This window comes from Stylophora pistillata, chromosome 1 (assembly GCF_964205215.1).
Source record: "Stylophora pistillata chromosome 1, jaStyPist1.2, whole genome shotgun sequence".
NCBI classification, from domain to species: domain Eukaryota; kingdom Metazoa; phylum Cnidaria; class Anthozoa; order Scleractinia; family Pocilloporidae; genus Stylophora; species Stylophora pistillata.
The window spans coordinates 46,806,189-46,820,622 of NC_142519.1; the positions used below are offsets into that span (position 1 = coordinate 46,806,189).

The window sequence follows — 14,434 nt, forward strand, 5'->3', positions numbered from 1 at the left end:
ATAAAATCGCCCTGTCCCTACTGTATCACAGATGAGGAACTTTTGTATCTTTAATTTGGCACACTCTGTCTTCGTTATGGCTAACTCGCATATACGCCATTATACAATCATCAGAAGCTTAGTCAAGAATTTCTTCTCGCATTGAAGATATCTTCAACTCTGAAGAGATACAGTTTGCGAAACTTTTACAGACGCAGCTCCCGTTATCCTGTAGTCAAAGTTTAATGTATTTTACGTGGGGCATGGTTACCCATATTGCCCGAGCCAGAGGCTCATGTGAAATACAAGACAACAACCCACCCATCCCATCCCATGCAGGGGAGGACATCCATCACACAGTAATCTCGTGCGTGGGAAATTAACGTCTCCTACCCCTAACCCTGCAGGAGACGGGACCTCCATTTATTCGTCCCTATCCGAGAAGACTACAATATCTCAACCATATCTTGATGTTATAAAAAGGCAGCATATTCTTCTCAATTATTTTAAGACCTTGGGTGTTGGTCCGGCCGGGGCTCGAACCCTCGACCTCCCGCACATCAGTCCAGCGCTTTATCCATTTAGCTAACCGGGAGGCGGTTAAAATCATAAAATCATGCTGGTCGAAGTTTCATCCCCATGTGCTTTAACGAATAATCAAGCCCTCGAAATGAGTGCCAAGTTACTCCCTGTGCAGTACCTCCCCCTTAGTACAAACCATTTGGATTGGCGGCGTGACAGCCATTATACCATCAACCACCTCTGAATTCCAATGCACCGGGTTATGAAATACAACTCCTAACATCACAGAAATATCAACAAGACAACTGAGAAACAAAAGCGCAAGCACCGAGGAACTCAAAGATAGCATCTTCGTGGACCGTACGCAAAATGAGGCTCACTATATTCTGATAACTTTCCCTCCTTTAATGTGACAACTCAAAAGACAGTTTCCAAAACCTTATTATTGCACTAAGCACAATCAGGCACGGTAAGGCCGAACATATGTCACCATTGTAGGTAAAACGTGTCACCATTGTAGGTAAAACTCGTCACTAAAATGCGTGGGGAGACATTAAGAAGCGATCCAACTTGCTTTAACCAGAAATTAAGTTGAAACCAGTGCGAATAATGAAAAACAAAAAAACCAAACACAAAAAGCCATGTAGTCATATGAAAATAGTAAAGAAAATAAAGATAATTGTACTTTTAGGTTACCTTAAAAATAACGAACTAAAGGGAGCCGTGTTCATTTCGGAGACATCCATGTTTAAATCGGAGACAGTCAATTACTCCTTACAACTTTTCTTTTATGATAAATAGTACTGAAGTTGACTTTGTCTAACCCTATCAAACTTTAAAATACAGCGAGAACGTCCTCTGGCCAAAACTTTTAGAAAACATAAGCTTCGGCTGTCGATCTACAGCCTTCCCGGCATCCGTGGACATGAGGCTGTAGATCGACAGCCGAAGCTTATGATTTCTAAAACTTTTGGCCAGAGAACGTTCTCGCTGTATTTTAATATGTCTCATCCTGGCTACGCTTCAATTTTTAATCCTATCATATTTCCTTAAACAACTGCATTTTTTTCAAAATCTCGGGATTAAGAGTGCGTGTCTCTTTCATTTGAAATGAGTCATTAAATATTTCAAGCAACTCTAAATTTTAATACACGATATCACTCGGTCGGGATAAATGTGGAACGAAAGAGAAACAGAGGTATAAAGTTGGGCCTGAGCTAACAAATGAGAATTTCGTTTAATAGCAAACATGGAAAGGGAAACAACATCAAATTGAGATTTTGCATTTCTAAAACATATCAGAAGGGTCGAGGCACCGAGAATCTTAAAATTAGGGGGTATTTCACAATAAGAAGAAGATATAGGTTAATGGCAAACACAATAAGAATCTGTACATCTGCATCTTTAAAAACTCTTATTTTAGGCAGTTACACCGAGATTATAATAATTTTCTCTAACGATCGACAACTTATCAAGGCTTTTAACTAGTTATTTTTACTAATACAACAACTATGGCTAGTTGTGGCAGCATAGAATAATTGCAAAGGCATCACCTTACAAAAACTTGAGAGCGCCTTTTCTTACTTTCAGCTACAGTTCTTTAACTACCTCGTCATTACCCAGATTGGTTTGTTCAGGTAACAGTAGCCCGCGATACACTTGGTACCAACAGCGCGGCTATCGTCAAAAGTGATGTAGTTGTTTGAGCCGTCAACAGAGACCCACATGTCAATCCACTTGTCTGTGCTATCATGGCTTTCAGATATCCCGTAGTTTGAATCGAAGTGGAAACGTGATATTGTAACAAAACCAGAAGAGGGATTCCTCTTGTTTTGATCTGCTGGGCTGTACTTGGAAAAACCGTGGATGGTCCATTCCTCATGGTCGAAAGTTGTCCCCATCAAGAACTTCTCGAAGTCTGTTTTGTCCTTGTTTGGAGCGCCTGCCTTCCTGTTATAAATAACCCGGATGGTATTGACGTCGCTGAACCGGAACATGACTTCTTCCCAGTCCCCCATGTCAGGGTGGATGTGACTCGATGCATCTGCATCCGTAGTTTCTGCAGCTGATGCTAGGAAGGCTGTTTTGATAAAGGGGAAGCTTGGAGACACTTTCGTGGAAATTAGTGTCCAGCCTCCACCATTGGTCTCCATGTCACAGAAAGCTTGGAAAGAGTCATTTGTTGAACCACCGTTTGGATCGATCCAATAAAGTCCACTACCGCGACTTTGACCTGAAATAATGAAGAATAATCTGAAGTTACTTTTAAACTAGGACCAAAATTACATTATTTAGTATCAAAGAGGAAAGTTCGCGCTTATCTTTTTCTTTTCAAGACCATGTTATTATTTCACATATAGTTTTTTTTCAAATGATTGATTCGCTTAATCTTAAACTCACCTGATTTTAAAATATCAAGACAGTGACGTCCTGGTTCAGTAGCGAACAAACCAATCACCACTGATAGCCAAACCTCACCATTACACCATTCCCAGGCCTTTCGGAAAGTATTGTTACGAACAGTACCGGCGATACTCGCTGAACATTTAGCAGCGTTTTTACCCTAAAAGCAAATTACGTGATGAAAACAGGTTCAGAAAATTGAATTAAGGCAAACAAAATTTGGTCAGGTGAAAGGGATGGCTCCAATACTACCCTGAATACCAATTTACAAGATAGAAATCATAGGATATAAAAATATTAACTGCCATCTATTTTAAATTCGAGTACATTATCGGTGCCATATGCACGAGGTTAAATTCTCACTCAAAACCGAAGGTCTTTTTTTCTCTTCGTCAAGTTCAAGCAACATGGCAATTTATGAATGTGCGGTTTATTGACGCACGACTACTACACAAATTAGATTGCTCCTGCCACGGGAATGGCAGAGGAAAGGAACAGAACTTTCGTCCCAAGTAACACCTAACCCCTTTGTACCCACCATCTCACCATCCCACCCCGGGGAGCACATCCACCACACAGTAATCTCGTGCGTGGGAAATTAACATCTCCTACCCCTAACCCACGCGACGGGACCTACGGTTTTATTCGTCCTTATCCGAGAAGATTAGAATATCTATTCATTTCTTGATATTATAGAAAGGTAGCAAATTCTCCTCAGTTATTTTAAGACCATGAGTATTTGTCCGGCTGGGGCCTGAACCCACGACCACACAACACAAAATTTGGTTGTCTAGAGATGCATGGGTATCCTTCACCATCAGGGAGTTTTTGTCATTTGTCCCGTACAACACAATCCAGCGCCCTAACCAATTGAGCTAGCCAGGTGCGGTTAAATGTAAAGCCGCTAAAGTATTGCGTTCTTCCTCTATTTGACAAATTTTTGGTGCTAACGACGGTAGCAAGTTTTTAGAACTGGGCACCTTCCTTTATCTCATGGGGAGAACTTGTTTTACTTTGAGGGCGCGAACTTGCGACAAGGCAAAACTTTTATATATCGACAACTTACTACGGATAGGATAACGCCAAAATGTTAATATAGAATTTTTGTGGAAAATAGAGCTATGTTTCTTTTCCGCATTGTGTGTATTGGATTACTAGCTCTTCGTTACAAAAATGAAAACAGTTCAGTTTTTTTACTATTTTTTTTTTTGGTTTTTTGGTTTTTTGTTTTGTTTTTTATTAGGGATCTTCTAGGTTTCTTTCCCCAACGCAAACTTCAGAAAATTTCTCTTTAGATTGTCGCAAGATCTTTGGATTCTTAAATCCTTTAGCGACATACGTTAAGTAGAGGAAGGTTATTGCATCAGAGTTAGGAAACATTGTAAAGAGGTCCAGCGACGATTTCAGATGATAATATTCAAACATTGAGTCAAACATTGCTTATACACTAAGACAGGTCTAGGTTACCTCTATTCCTCTGTATATGAAATTTTTATCCTCAGTGAAGTTAGCAAATGCAGCAAATCGATCAGAGGCACTTAGTTGGCACTCGAATTTCTCTGAGTCGCCCTTTATGGTTCCAAAGTTGTAAGACTGACATCGCTCCTCATCCACACACTCAAGCTGACAGGAACTTTCCGAATCCACTTCAAGTTCTCTTATCAGGCTTCCGTTCAGCTTTTGTCCTTCTATCTTGTCGGCAAAGTTCACAGCTCTCAGATCTGGTTCTGAAATACGGTTTATTCCATACACAGCGGCACAAACGAGATTAATTATCCACAGACGCATGTTCGGTCTTCGTAGAATGCTTTGCACGTAAATTCAGGTCAAAATTTCCTTGACTTTCTGACCTGCGTTAGCAGAGGGAGGAGCATTTTAAAATGAAGACATTTTTTGCAGCACTTGATAATAATTATTAGCCCATAGGACGCCAATAATGCGCTCCAGGGGTTTGTAAATAAAACTGTCATCAATATTTCTATTATTGTCATACCCAACGCAGAGCGGTCAGTTGTTATAAAAAAATTAAATAACATGAAAGGCATACCTTGTGTTAGCCCGAGAGATCATTAACAAGTTCTTTACGAGCGAAGAAACACCTAATGGTGGCCTTAGCAACAAACCTTCATCGTCATTATTATTGTAATTACTCCTACCCCAGGCAGAGCGGACAGTTATCATAAATAAATTAATAACTGTTACGGCCTGCGAGATCATTATTTCGCTCTTTGTGAGCGAGGAAACACCTAATTGAGGTCTTATAAACTTACTTTTGTCATCATTGTTATTCTAATTATCGCATCTCAAGCAGAGCGGACAGTTGTTATGAAGAATATAAATAAAAAAGGCTACCCTGTGTTAACCTCAGAGATCATTATTTAGCTATTTATGAGCGATGAAACACCTAATGGAGGTCTTATGAACAAACCTTTCTCAACATTATCTTTATAATTACCGACAGTTGTTATGAAAAAAATCAACAGTTTTTTCCATTTGTTAACCTAGGAGATCATAATTTAGCTCTTAATATGCGAAGAAACACATAATAGATGCCTTGTGAACAAGCTTTTATCGTTATTATTACTTTCCTTATTATTGCAATCATTAGAAAAACAGAGCGGACAGTTGTTATAAAAAAAATCAACAACATTAGAGACAAACCTTTCTCTCTTACGAGGTAAATCCATGGTTAAGAATAGAGGTTAAATCTTACAGTCAATCCCTTTACCTTTAGCATTGAAATTGTGAATGATTGAAAATATTTACTTTTAAAAGCAAAGTTTCAAGTTAGCAGATGGGATCGCACACATTGTACATAGAGTTTGAGATGTACAGTCTATTGAATCGAATGCTACAGAATTTTCTCCAATACATAATTTAAAGCTACGTGCTAAGTTATTTAAAGTTACAACTGTTTCTTTTTTATTTCTACTATACCAAAAACTAACTTTTTCAGATGCCATAAATATATCCATGGTAAAAACGCGCGTTTTCTTAACTTCTGATCAAGGAATGCCGCAAATGATTGACTACTGCAGTTTTCATCAAGCTAATTAAAACAATAGTAGGCGGAAGTTTGAAACAATTTTCTCAGAAACAGGCAAACAACCAGCTTCTGTCGTGAAATTAGGATCAGACCGTCAGTTTTGTGCACGTAAACACGGTCAGTCGCACGAATTGTTTGGATACCACACTACCCCCTACAGCCTTGTTTTCACTCGTGAACAATGGCCTCATTATAAGCAAACTTTAATAATTTCTCGGAAGACAAACAAGAAAATTTATAACATAGTTCGTAAATTCGTGCAATCAAATTCAATAGCGCGAGCGTGCTTCAATTTTCCATTGTACACGCTGGTGACGTCAGCAAACAAATGCCTCGCGAAAAAAACTTTTTTCTTGCGCGTGACTTCGATATTTTTCATTAAAAAACTCTTACGCATCTTTCGTGCTCTCCAAACTTCCCGCGTGCTTCACATCTCGATGAGCGCACGATGACGTATGATCCAATTGTTAATTAGCTGCATGAAATCAGCACCAAAGCGAGCTGAATCAGCAAAAATTACCAAATTAAGGCAATAACGCGGTGGGCAAAGTAGTGAGGAATTAATCATAGAAACTGCACGATATCGTGTCCTGTAGCTTTTTGTTTTCATTTGATATTTAATTTTGTCAAAACAGGTGCTCCAGATGACTTGCACTACTCGAATCCTTTTCGTTGCGCAAAGATTTTTGGAACGCCAGGGGAAGCGGGAGAGAACACTGCAAGTTGCTAAAGGGAAAGATATTGCGATAGTTTGGTGTACATTCCAAAAAAGCGATTTTAGAGAGAAATCAAAGGCTCTTCGCCGATAATTTATCAGAAATAGATTTAGGCAGCGTTTGTGCAAAGGAAGTGTAAGTTTTTTGAACAGTCGTATACTAATAAACATTTCTACCTCACGAAGTTAGCCATAAATCGTTGGGAAACAACTCAATTGAGACTTTTCAGTGATATTTACATGTGTACAGCCTATTTTCTTACTTTTTAACTTCTTTAATAAACTGTTTGTGGTATCAGGAAAAAATACCTCTTTAAAGATGAGAGGTTACTGTCAGCGGAAATGGAAATTGTTTTTACCGAGCTGTTGCCCTTTGAAGGGATGAGATAGGGAGACAAACATGAGAAATTTCGGGTTCTTCTTTGAGTGTTCTAAGCTGCCACTCTTCTCTTCGAATTCCGTAGAGGATCTTGTCAAGGGTTGAAAGAGCTTGAATACAGGAGCTTGGGAAAGAACCGTAATGTCTGTGGAAACATTTAGTTGTGCTTCGCTCCTCAAACGACCCATCGTGGCAGAACAAATAGTTCAACTTTGTTCAGATTATCAACACTTATTCATTCTGATCGAGCAGATAATAAAACTGCTTTTTACTCTCGTCCGCGCGTTCTCGTCTCCTGTAATCCAAAAAATTTACGATGCACAGAATGTCTCATTGCACTACTTTATCATTCTGAGATGTACTACGATAATTATGCTCAAACAAACCATTCCAATCACTTGTTGTTTATAGGTGTAGCTCAGCGGTTGTAGCGCTGCTTCGTATTGCCGAGCTAAGACAAAAGCTAGAAGTAAATACACACGATACTACAACCAAAGAGGCCTTAAAGAGTTATTACCTAGCGATTTGCAACTAATTTTGTAAAATTTCAACACCATTTGGCGATGTCGATTTCATAATAGCCCCAAAGAGGGAAAAGTTTATCAGCAGATCTCATGAAATACACCTTGGTTAATCGAACAATCTCTGACTGTATCACTATGAGAAAAGTCTCTTTGAGAAAAAGTTCTCAAGATAGACTACATGTCAGTTGGTTATGAATATTCACGAGCTTTATGGAAAGAGAGTACTTTCTTTTTCAACAAATTGAAACCTGGACAACATCCATTCCAGACATTGCATAGTTGTCATGCCAGGCATAAAGAAACGTCTGCGCGCCATAGAAATAGATCCTGCTAAAGACCAAATAAAGTAAGTTTTAAAGAGGGTTGTTTTAATAGATTCATCTTTAAATATAATTTGGCTATAATGATGATCTCTCTTTAACGCTTGTATTTCTGTGTAGTATGAACATCTTGATGCACATTTTTATCGTACGGATTTTCACAAGTACACGTTGTTTCCTCTTTAAGAACTTTCTTCGCTCATCTGCGCATCAGACAACTCCTAACCTAATACAAGTATTATCATCACCACCATAATTATCAATTAGCTGAAGGCTTCTACATGCAGCTTCTACAAATGAAATTAAGCTGGTCGAAGTTAGATCTCAGTGTTAATGATATTGTCCTCGGAATGGTAGCCATGTAATTCCTAGTGCGTATCCTCCACCTTGATATAAACCATTTGGATTTACGTTATGGCCGTGATTGTACCACCAAGCACCGTCTGTTGACCATTGCACACTTTCCATCGCTATGGACGTCGTTGTCTCTGTCCTTGGTTGTAAAACTCATATTTCTAACAAATTAAAATAACAATTTCGCAAGAGAACGAGGAAGATCTGGGCGGCGATGCTGATGATAGCATTTCACGGTCAGAAATATACATCCTTGATCAGGAGGGTTAAAGATAAATGATATTGTAAGCTGAATTAAAAAAGAAACATTGTATGTTTAGTAGTGCAGCAGAGAACAATAGTATTCTCATGACGTTGGAAGGTGCAATTATGGCCAGCAACAAACTTTAAGTTGGATCATCTGATCAACAATGATACCTGTATATCGGAATGGAATATTTTGACATTTGATTCGTCATTTGCAGAAAAAGGTGATCGACCTAGCTAATCAACTACGGGGATCTTCAACTTTGGACAGTTGTCAGTACATTTCGTTCTTCTTCGGGGGCTTTTCATAAGTTAGCTTTATAAGATTCATTCTACGTAGCCGCCAAAAACTGAAATGCCTCTAACATACCTGATAGGCCTGGAGAAAGATAGCAATGCGTCGCCTGAGGTGCGTCGGTATCCATTGATCGTCACCCGATAATTATCGCTTTCGTCCGCCACAGAGAAAGTCGTGTACTCCGCAGATCTTCGGTCGCCATCATAATCCTCCATATCAAATCGAAACAACATTTTGGCCGGGGAAGATAGTCATTGCCAAGCCAAAACTCGCCCTTCAGATTTCCAAAGCCTTTTTTGTATTATTCCCAGTCAATATAAAAGTCTACAGAGCCATCCATGCGCCTTTGAAGGATGATCCATCCTCCGCCATCAGTTGTCATGTCACACAGCACTTGGAAGGGTTCTTCTTCATCAGGGCTAATCCATTACACACGGTCAGTTGTCGAACCATTTTGATAATAGTCGAAACAGTTCTTGGGGTAGTCTTAAGAATAAAAATCCAAAAGTATAATCCTTTGAGAATGACTAGTAATCGTTTGTTACAAGTCACTCGTTAATTTCCGCACGATCTCTAATTGGCTAACGGTGAGTTGACACTGTCCTTTCTCGCAATCTTACTGTTTATGAAGTTTCAAGTTGCCAGTTTAACCTTGTGCCAGTTTGCCAGTTTCATCCGTACCCCGGTATTTGAAAGCGTCTCGTTTTTTATCGATCACCGTTTACCTTGTTCCAAAATATCCGCTTCTCCAAGTTACAAAAGTGAGTGTTTGATTTGTAGTCAACCACGCATGTTTCGTTCTCTGTGCACGGATCATTTTGCTCGCAGGTGCTCTAAATTTAAAGAAAGCTCTGAAATTAGAAGGTGGAATCGCATGTGTAGTACATTTAAAGTCACCTGCGAGGTTTTTAGAGTTACAATTGTTTCGTTTCTATTTCTACTATGCCTAAAATTAACTTTTACAGATCACATAAATATTTGCATGGTCAGTAGGTCCTTAAAAATACCATGCATTATCATCCAACTCTGCCTCGTAGATTACAAATAACGCGCGAGACGAGTACAAAAATCACGCGATATTTGTACTCCAGAAATATCCGCGTAATTCGCCCTCACTGAAATAATAATTTCGCGTGTTGGATAATAACTCTCTCATTAAACGTTTTGTTGTGTGGTATCGCTGAGTATTTTTACTCGTTGTTTGTATTTTGACTTGCCCGCTGAGGGCTTGTCAAAATATGGCAAAAGTCGTTAAAATACTCAGCGATACTACACGACAAAACTTCTAATGAGACAAATTTATTTGCCACGATAAACGCGTGTTTTTTTAACTTCTGACCAGGGGACTTCGTAAAAAATGGACGACTGCAGCTTTCATCAAGCTAATTAAAATAATTGTAGACGGAAAGTTAAAAAATTATTTCAGAAGCTAGGCAAACAAAAAGCTTGGGTCATGAATTTAAGATCCGTTAGTTGTGCACGTAAACACGTTCAGTCGCGCGAATTGTTTGGATACCACAGCACCCCCAAGAGCCATGTTTAAACTCGCGATCAGGGGCCTTTATTTCAAGACGGTTTTTGTATTCTGAAAAATGCAAGAATGAAATTTGTGACACTCAATAAACCGGGTGACGCTCGAATGTCTTGAGCTCTAATATTTCTACAATTTCTTGTCCTGTAAGTACCAAAATCATGGTCAAGGGGCGTTTCGGCCCCTTTCGGGTTTTTTTCTGAGGAATTTTTTACGCTTAGAATCGCAGAAAATTTCAAGTAATAGAAACCCAAACTGGCTTTATTTCAGGTGGTGAAGTTTCAATGCAAAATCTCTTTAAATCAACGAAATCATTTTAGATAATAAGATAGATTCGCACATTCAGCCACAAAGTTAATGTACTAAGATAGATCTAGCTTACCTTTATTTCTCTAAATATGAAGTCTTTATCCTCTGTTAAATTAGCAAATCCAGAAAATCCATCAGTGGCTAAGCTGATACTTTAATTTTTTTAAGTCGCCCTCAATGGTTCCAAAGTTGTAAGACTGACATCGTTCCTCATCCACACACTCAAGCTGACAAAAACTTTCCCAATCCACTTCAAGTTCTCTTATCAGGCTTCTTTTCAGCTTTTGTCCTTCTATCTTGTCGGCAAAGTTAACCGCTCTCAGATCTGATTCTGAAATGCGCCCAATGCTGTACACAACGGCACAAAGAAGAAATATTATACAAAGATGCATGCGTAGTCTTTACTGTCGAAAAGTTTATGATGAAGAAGAATATAGATTTTTGGTTCATTTCTATCGCATAACTAGGTAATTAAGCAGGTGCAAGGAAAACGGCAGATTGGAAACAGTAGAAGCCGCTCGATATGCTTCTAAAAGGCGACTTTCGGTTTAAGCCTGTCGCCACAGACTGTATGCTGGATCAAATCTCTTTCAAATTTTATGGAGTCGCGGTGTTTTCCCTTTTCTTTCACCGAGACTCTATAGAGGATGACTAATTTTTTTGTTCGTTCAAAGAGCCTAAATGAAGCATAAAATAATTTTTTTTACCCGATATTCGCGGCCAGATAAACGAACCTTTAATTTTCTTTTACAGATAGTTACATTGCTGCTCCTATGACTGATTAAAATTCAGAAACAATGACTCTTTCTTCATCAAAATTTAATAGCGCCTTTCAGATCCTGCTCGGAATTACGACTAATGCCCTGTCAATCTGTTTAGATAGGAATGAGAACCTAGAGATTCCAGTGGAATGTCAGAGGAAAGTTGAAGTTAAATGTTTTTTTACCGCCAGAAAAGCCGCAATGGAGAAGGCGAGCGGGGACAGCAGTGGAGCGGAGTTTTTGGAATAAGCGCGAGCATTGCCAGTATTTCGTAAAACTTGTCATTCAGTTGCTAACTCAGGCCGTTTCAATTCGTTTAATAACTTTATCATTAAGGGGAAAAGGTATTCTGTCATAGCTTTCTATCAGCCTCTCATATTCCTTTTTCTTTAAAACTGGATCAATGGATAATGTAATTCAAGACTTTTCATTAGCTTAGCCATTACGGTATATGAGCCAACATACCATAATCTACAATATCGTCAGCGTACGCGTCAGCTTAAAATCAAAAAGGAGTTAATAAAGTCGGTTTCTTCTCACAAAATAATAATTTTTTCAGGGCGTTTTTAATAAAACAATTATTCCACGAGCGCTTGTTGGATAGGAGATGATTATAGCCAACTCGGAGCTACGCGCCTCGTTGGCTATCTATCATCTCCTATCCAACACGCGCTCGTGGAATAATTGCTAAATAATCCATGCAGCGTGCTTAATTAGAAGAATGGTAAAAATATAGATACGTATCCACGATTCTTCACATATAATTCTTTTTTTCACTTTTCTTTTTTCTACTTATAACTTTTTCTCAAGTTTCCTTTTCAAGTTTTAGCTTGTTGTAGATTGATGATGCCCACACACATGGATATGGCGGCACCAGCTGTTTTTTTTTTGTTTTGTTTTTTTTGTTTTGTTTTGTTTTGTTTTGTTTTTTCTTTTATTTATTTCTTTTTCATCCAAAAGTTTAGGTTTATTTGCAGGTTATACCTCCCACAACATAAATTATTTGAAGTTGATATGTTCAATAGACAGGTTAGAAGAAGTAATAAATCCAATGAAGGTCCTGACCGCATAATGGTGACTCCGATATGCAAATGAGTCACTCTTTCACTTACTCATTAAGATGGAGAAACTATGGTAATAATTCGTGTCGAACTCGCCCGGCCCGAAAACCATGTTGGCTTAATAACTGCGCATAAAAACGATAGTGAGGCTTTGTTTAACAAATAGAGAAGTCTTGACTGCGCTCTGTTCTGTTTAAAGCCGCAAGAAGCGGCTAGAGCACGAAAGAAGTATAGGGAGAAACACGAGACGTAGTCGAGTGTGTCTCCACACTTCTTTTTCACGTGACAAAATGAAAACGAACAAAAACCTGCACTGTAACAGTTAAAAAATGAGAATCATCCATTCCATGGTTTTCATCCCAGGTCTAAAGAATCATCTGTGCACCTAATAAAGGAAAATGTGAATAAATAAATAAATAAATAAATGGATAAAGAATCATCTGTGCACCTATTAAAGGAAAATATGAATAAATAAATAAATGGTAAATAATAGAAATAATAAAAATCAATCTGTACGAAAGCGACCCGCTCAGTAATGAACCCTGCTTATGTAGTAGTGGAAATAAGGCCCGGAAAAAACTCAGGTCCGTACGGGATTTGAACGCATGACCTTTGTGATACCGGTGCAGTGCTCTACCAACTGAGCTAACAAGCCAACTGGAAGCTGGTCATTATGTTGGTTCGTATTAAACCCGTCGAAGTGATAACAATGAATCTGAATATATGAAAATCATATATGTGTACTGCGGTTTCATGAAATGTATGAAAGCGATCCTCGCAGTAACGAACCCGGCTTATGTAGTAGCTAGTGTGCATTTGTATCATGATGAATTAAGACTTAATGAAATCATCCTAACACCTAGATGCTCGAGGAGCGTTCACTCGGGCTTCTTATCGAGCGTACAAGATCATGGCCTTTCGATGACTTTGGTACGTTTCAGTACTTAAACGGCTCCGTACATAACTCTGCAGTTTTCTACTTTTCTGAGAGAGACTATTTAACATCTTCACTAGTACTCTGCATGGTTCACGATCACGTTTATAGCCATGGCATTCACACAAAACACGAGTACGAATTGTTGTACTTTTATTGACACTGTGACATCATTATGTTCATGTACATTAGTCATATTGACAACTCTTTCCGGTAGATCACAGTCATCAAGAGTATTGATTGTGTCTTCTACTAAAGACATTCAACTCCATGCGAAGAGCAAACCAACATTCACGATCGCTTGTACAATAATAATAGTGATTATGTACGAAATACCAAATCGTACTTTACAAGTATTGAACTCGATAAAAACTAATAACAGGCAGAAACAGGATATTTAACTTTACTATTCAAGTTGTTTCTGTGAGTATCCTTATCCAATTCGCTGTTGTCAGTTAGCGCCACCTTCGAAGTAGTGTTCACGAATATTCTTGATGTTTTCAGCAAGTGAGGTGTTTGTCTCAGCATCATAGTTTGTTGTTTAATCGGCTGTTACAGTTTTGAAAAAAGTTTGCGCTCTCTTTCGGTTTCCAGTGACAGTATGTGAATGCATTAGCTATGTTTTTATCATTCTAAAGGCATCGTATTTCGCGGAATTTGGACAAACCGCGTCAATACGAAGCCCTGTTTTATTTTTGTTTTTGCTTTGTTATGTTTTGTTTTGTTTTTCTTTGTTAGTGCTCGACTGATAACGTATGAATGTACTGGGTTTTTTTTTCACTACTCTGAATTCATCATATTTCGAAAAAATGCGACCAAACCGTAAAGTTAAATCCGTCACTGAAGTATCGTGATAACGGCGCATTAAGACGTAACTATGTCGAGGTCAAAAGCAGAAAGAAAGTACTTCAGTTAGTGACACCAGAAGTTTTCTCAATTCCCCGTCAAGATTTTCGTTCTTCCGTTTAGTTCAGAGCCTATGTACTTGTGAAACAGTGAAAAATTAATGCAATTTTCACGATTTCGTGCGGCACAACGCGATGCAAACCTCG

General features: G+C 38.6%; 2 protein-coding genes across 4 annotated transcripts; both read right to left on the reverse strand.

The window, feature by feature from the left end:
• Nucleotides 1–807: 807 nt before the first annotated feature.
• LOC148742798 (uncharacterized) lies at nt 808–5,903 on the reverse strand. The gene is made up of 4 exons (XM_088759928.1): nt 5,579–5,903; nt 4,372–4,754; nt 2,902–3,064; nt 808–2,734 (listed from the first exon to the last, which is right to left on the reverse strand). The coding sequence occupies exons 2-4, from the start codon at nt 4,690–4,692 to the stop codon at nt 2,106–2,108; spliced, it is 1,113 nt and encodes a 370-aa protein (XP_088616054.1). The 5' UTR covers nt 4,693–4,754; nt 5,579–5,903; the 3' UTR covers nt 808–2,105.
• A 2,016-nt stretch (nt 5,904–7,919) lies between these two features.
• LOC148742799 (ryncolin-1-like) lies at nt 7,920–10,865 on the reverse strand. 3 transcript variants are annotated; one of them, XR_016001180.1, is made up of 3 exons: nt 10,700–10,865; nt 8,859–9,619; nt 7,920–8,531 (listed from the first exon to the last, which is right to left on the reverse strand). XR_016001180.1 is itself a non-coding variant. In XM_088759994.1 (3 exons), the coding sequence occupies exons 2-3, from the start codon at nt 9,017–9,019 to the stop codon at nt 8,301–8,303; spliced, it is 264 nt and encodes an 87-aa protein (XP_088616120.1). In that variant the 5' UTR covers nt 9,020–9,619; nt 10,700–10,865; the 3' UTR covers nt 7,920–8,300. The 3 variants fall into 3 exon arrangements, 2 of the variants coding, with proteins under 2 accessions (XP_088616120.1, XP_088616123.1); XM_088759994.1 differs by having other exon boundaries at nt 7,920–8,403; XM_088759997.1 differs by lacking the exon at nt 10,700–10,865 and having other exon boundaries at nt 7,920–8,403; nt 8,859–9,990.
• Nucleotides 10,866–14,434: the final 3,569 nt, after the last annotated feature.